At 35.9% G+C, this 5865-nt stretch overlaps 1 protein-coding gene across 3 annotated transcripts; it reads left to right on the forward strand.

Annotated features, from left to right (window-relative positions):
• Positions 1–2730, forward strand: LOC138134054 (pro-resilin-like). 3 transcript variants are annotated; one of them, XM_069052139.1, is made up of 6 exons: positions 1–243; positions 527–611; positions 717–1493; positions 1552–1829; positions 1907–2003; positions 2263–2730. In XM_069052139.1, exons 1-6 carry the CDS (start codon positions 235–237, stop codon positions 2448–2450), a joined length of 1434 nt encoding a protein of 477 aa, XP_068908240.1. In that variant the 5' UTR covers positions 1–234; the 3' UTR covers positions 2451–2730. The 3 variants fall into 3 exon arrangements, with proteins under 3 accessions (XP_068908240.1, XP_068908227.1, XP_068908232.1); XM_069052126.1 differs by having other exon boundaries at positions 26–243; positions 1907–2096; positions 2263–2727; XM_069052131.1 differs by having other exon boundaries at positions 36–243; positions 1600–1829; positions 1907–2096; positions 2263–2725.
• Positions 2731–5865: the final 3135 nt, after the last annotated feature.

Genomic DNA, 5865 nt, shown 5'->3' on the forward strand with positions numbered 1-5865 from the left:
AATTGAATCCAAGGCAAAAATACGATAGGAGACAAAAATTGCAAAAATGAATCCGTTACGATGATGCACTAAATACATGATTGTGAATCACGATTTGGTGGGTATATAAACGGTGGAATCTTCACCATTTTCATTCAATACTCCACATACACCATTGTATCCAGTTGGGATTAGTTCCAGCACCTTATGGTTAATTCTTTTACTCAAGTGGTGAAATAAATTTTTCAATTCAGGATGGAAAAAGTAAGGCCCTTTACTTATTATTCATTGTTTGCTGCCCAAAATTTATTTTTATGTAGACAATATTTTTGTTATTACATAGATTATTTTAAAGAAATATTTCGTATGTTGGCCTAACCAAATTGTCAAAAATATCGATAAAAATCTCATTAGTCAGGAAATATTTTGCAACAGTAAAAAATATTTGTGCCCACACAATTATTTATTTTTTATTTATTTCATATTTCGTTAATTACGTGTTTGCGTTCATCAACTTTTGTAAGAAAACATAATGATATTTTTTCAGTACTTTGTAATACTACTACTAATTTGGACTGCCACAAGTAAGGCTGAACCCCCTGTGCCGTCATATTTACCCCCGGGATCTCAAAGTAAGTTAAACCGCTGTAAAAAAAACTTTTCACAAAAATGTTTTAACCCTAAATACATTTTTTTAATGCTTTTTCACTTTTTTAAAATAACTTGATTACTTGCAGATGGTGGTCCTAGTTCTACATATGGCCCACCAGGATTTCAACCTGGTACACCCTTAAACGGAGGTGGTAATGGCGGAAATGGCGGAAACGGTGGTAATGGCGGACATACTCCGTCTCGACCGGATACCACTTATGGTCCACCATCTCAACAAGGAGGAAATGGCAACTTCGGAGGAAGACATCCTGACAGTGATCAGAGACCTGGCAGTAGTTATTTACCTCCAAATCAGAACGGTCAAAGTACACCAGGTAGCACTTATGGTCCTCCAGGAGTAGGAGGAGGGTCAGCTGGTGGAAATGGAGGACGACCCAGTTCAACTTATGGCGCTCCCGGACAAGGAAACGGATTTGGTAATGGAGGATCAGGTGGCAAACCTAGTTCGACCTATGGAGCTCCAGGACAAGGAAATGGATTTGGCAGTGGAGGATCAGGTGGCAGACCTAGTTCTACTTATGGAGCTCCAGGGCAAGGAAATGGATTTGGCAGTGGAGGATCAAGTGGCAGACCGAGTTCGACTTATGGAGCTCCAGGGCAAGGAAATGGATTTGGCAGTGGAGGATCAGGTGGCAGACCTAGTTCGACTTATGGAGCTCCAGGAAACGGTGGATCCAACGGACAGGGAAGAAATGGATTTGGAGGGAGTGGTAGCCCAAGCTCGACGTATGGAGCTCCCCAACAAGGAGGGAACGGATTGGGTGGTGGTTCTTCTGGACAACCAGGTTCTACATATGGTCCACCTGGTCGTGGCAATAATGGATTTAATGGTGGTTCTCAAGGTACCAACGTCCACATCTAAATTGTTTTATTTCGAATTATAATGTTTATTTGAAATAGGTGGAGCACCTAGTTCTACGTACGGAGCTCCCGGACAAAGAAATGGAGGTGGAAATGGTCAGAAACCCGGCAGTACTTATGGACCACCCTCGCAAGGAGGTAACGGAAGTGGGCAACCAGGACAATCCTATCTTCCACCAAATCAAGGAGGACAGCAAGGAGGAAATGGGGGATATCCTAGTGGTGGTCCTGGTGGCAATGGACACAATGGTTATCCTAGTGGTGGACCTGGCGGCAATGGCAATGGTGGTTATAATGGGGGTGGAGAAGAATCTACTGTAAGTTTTAGTATTTCGATAATCGTTTCAGTGAACGAATAGTAGATCTTCGGAAGTAATAAAACGATTTCTTTCAGGAACCAGCAAAATACGAATTTCAGTACGAAGTGAACGATGATCAATTTGGTACTCACTTTGGTCACCAGGAGTCAAGGGATGGAGACAGAGCGACAGGCGAGTACAACGTTCTGCTGCCGGACGGCAGGAAGCAAGTTGTGCAATATGAGGCAGATTCAGAAGGATATAAGCCAAAAATCAGTTACGAAGGTAGCTACAAGTGTTGACGATTTTGCTGTCACATTGCACATTAACAGGGGCTTGCGCTAACTAATCGGCTTACATTAAAATTAAACAAAAAGCTGAAGGAGTGTCTCTGGTTACTGTGAACTAAGAAAAACTAATCCAAGAGTAGTGATAATCCCTGGTATTTTAGGAGGAAACGGAGGTTATCCGAGCGGTGGTCCTGGTGGTTACCCTTCGGGAGGTCCAAGTGGGAGTGGAAACGGAAATGGAAACGGAAACGGAGGCTATCCAAGCGGTGGGCCAGGAAGTTCGAATGGGAGTAATGGATACCCGTCAGGAAGTCAACAAGGCGGTAATGGTGGATCTGGACCATATTAAATGCTTAAAATTTATACTATTTTCTGATCTTTTACTCAAATTTCTGAATGAATCAAAAATTTGTGAGTAACACTTTTTTGAATTAGTTAGTTAAAATTAGTTAGCAAATTATTTTTAAGATGATAGTTTAATGTTTTTTTATGCGAAACAAAATATGACGACTGCTTTGTTTTAAAGGAATTGATTACCTATTATACTTCTTAATATGTAGCACATAACTTATTCTAATTATAATCAAATTTTTTATGTTTTACTAGTATATTTGATATTTTATGTAAATATAAATAAACCTATTTTTTATTATAAATTCAATTTATTTTATAGTCCCCACCTTTAATTATACATATTTTAATCGATTGAATGACTCCATAACAAAATTAATAAACAACAGTTAGGTACAACTAAATATCTCAGCTAAGACTTTCGAGCCTAATATCTCGGTTATTTGCCACCGGGTTTTTATGAAATTTAAAATACAGATATTTTAGACGGTGAAGGTTCAACTAGTAATCATAAAATTACCTCAAGTTAAAAAATGTAATTTTAACACATGTTTCCTTTACTAAAAATTAGGCGCAATTGTTATTCGATTGTTAAATATTAAAAAATAGGGGTCTACACAAACAATTAACTAAATCACTCGTCTGATTCAACGAAAAGATTAGATTTTGTTGTTAAAAATTTAATCTAAATTTTGAAGGTATTTGAGCAGTTACCTTTTGAAACAATTGATGAAAAATTGCCAAAGCAGTGTAAATTTATTGAAAATACTCTAAAACTAGACTACAATGACAGAAATTTCAATATTGTTGAAAAAGGAAACAATTTTTGCCAATGAAGAGTGTCGTAAGAACTTCAATGACACAGTTCGTTTTCTTGTGGAACACTATTCAAATGTAGGCTTTACAAAATTTAAGGTTCAGAGAGTCTTCAATTTATTTGAAAACGTACGTGAACCAAATTACCTTGCTAAAATATCCTGATCGTGTTTTAGTCCTTTATGGAAGAATTAAAGCATTCAGTATAACAAATTACATCCAAATGTTGTCTTTAACTTTGTAAGTGTTTGTAAGGTTAGCAAGATAAACGTCAAATATGTCATCTGCGTTTGTGCCAAAAAGGGATGACCAAAATTCGGCAATATTGTGCGTTTGTTTCATACGCGTCTACGTTTTGCATTTGCAGCCACGTTTAACTAAATTTTTTCTTTTTTCTTGCAAACCAGACGTCTTTCAAGGACGAATTTCTCCCTACAGCATTTTTTATTGACGATCAATTTTTTATGTAAATCGTAAGTGATTCAACCTTTTAAAAGGGCATGTAAAAATTACGTTTTTAAGACTTGGGTAATTGCATTAATGAGAATTTATTCTTCACCGTCTAAAATATCTGCATTTTAAATTTCACAAAAATCCGTTGGAAAATAACCGAGTTATTAGGCTCGAAAGTCTTAGCTGAGACACCCTGTATAATATTTATAAACGTTGTGATTCATTAGGATTCTGACTTTGCAGAAATCTGGTGGTTAAATTAACAAAGAAAGATCATAAGAATAAACAGAATCAAGCAGAAAGTTTAAAACTAGACAATCTTTTCGAAAAGCTTAGTGTTAGTTACCCATCTCTTCGAGAAGCCTAGTAACCAAAAAATAACAGAATACTAACTCCCAATTAAAATGAATACCTTTTACATACAATTAATTCGTTGTTTATTATGTATACAGGGTGATTCTGAAATAAGTTTGGAAAAAAATGTGGAATATCCTTGACACAAAAGAATTCTGCGTAAATGGAGGGGAAATCAAAAGGATGGAAATACCCTATATCCTTGTACGAGTATTTTCAATGCCTATGAATGAGGAAAATTTGGCCGAATTTGTTCATTTCATTAGTAACCATGGTTCCAGCAACTCCACAATCGGGAAGAGTAAGGTTACGTTAGTGACTGACGGGCACCTTTGAGTATTATTGTTACTAAACTACCAAGATAATCAGGTAATCACCTTTAACACTTTAAACGAAAAAACTTTTATAAGAAAATTTTTTTGTCTATGACTTCTTCTCACCATCACTAATTACCGGGTTTTTTTCCAAACTTATTTTAGAATTACCCTGTATATCATTATTTTCATATTAAAAAAGGGTGTAAATCATGAAAGTTGTGAACAGCTGTATCATTCATAAGAAGCACACCAATTATTAAAAATTCTTTAATTATGTAAGTTCACTATTTTGAATAAGTATCATTTCCATATTTGAAGCTTTCCAAAGTCTTCGAGCGCATTCTGCTCATAATTTTAACAATACGCTGAAATATATTCAATTTCCGTAGAGATTAAAGACGAAATAATTTTTAGCGAGTCGTTTCCAATGCTCCGTGCTCCCATGACGAAAACTCTTATCAGCAGATTTTTCTAATGATTTAAAAGAATATATTAAGTTTTAATGGGTTAATTAACTTATATTTTAATAAGATGCCGTGAGATAATGGAGTTACGTTACACTCAACTCTTAATACGGGGTGGTTCCCATATAACCTGCCAAAAAAATTCTGGGTCATTAGAAGGATCCAACAAGTCCGCAAAACCCTGCTTTATTATACTTGGGCCAACCAACAGATATAGTAATAAAAAAAGGGGACGTGGCCTAGTTGCGTAGAACGATATACGCCGAAGCCTGTTTCACAATGAAGCAGGTTCTTTGCCATTTGTCATTCTTATAAGTCTTGGAAAAAAACTATTTTGTAATACAAATCGAAAAAGCCAAGGAAAACAAACAAACATAAACACGTGGTCAAACTCCCGAAGCGAGGTTAAAACGAATGAGATGCCGGATGCCATCAAGTAATTTTTGTGGATGTACATCAGGCTTTCGAAAATCTGCGCACGTTTTGAATAAGCCAATTGGAAGCTGCTATTTAAAATACGCGGGCACTAGGGGGCGGTTTTATTACTATATCTGTTGGTTGGCCCAAGTATAGGTCCAAAATAATGGGGATAAATTTACCCCTATCCACAGCCATTCGACGCTACTGTCCACAAAAATACATACATACCTAGTCTGTAATTAATTGTTGGTGTTTGTAAGGATGACAGTATCTAAACAACCATACCTGAATCAAATTAATGACATTTATTGCGCTGTGTGCGTTAATTCAGGTTATTTAGGTTCAAAAGCTGATTTTGTAGCCTGAGATAAGTGATAAATAACTACTTATATTTAAGTATTATTTATTTATTAAGTGGTGTTCCTCAAAGTGTAAATAAATACAAAATTGTAGAAGAACTGTGTAATAAAAGTATCGTCTTAATTGTGGTTAAACAATCAAAATAATGTATTGTAATTATAATTACATTTTACATACGTACTTTCAACTTTAACTAAGAATAAATTAATAAAAGGTATAGTCGTTTTCA

The sequence above is a fragment of the Tenebrio molitor genome, chromosome 1 (genome assembly GCF_963966145.1).
Source record: "Tenebrio molitor chromosome 1, icTenMoli1.1, whole genome shotgun sequence".
NCBI lineage: Eukaryota > Metazoa > Arthropoda > Insecta > Coleoptera > Tenebrionidae > Tenebrio > Tenebrio molitor.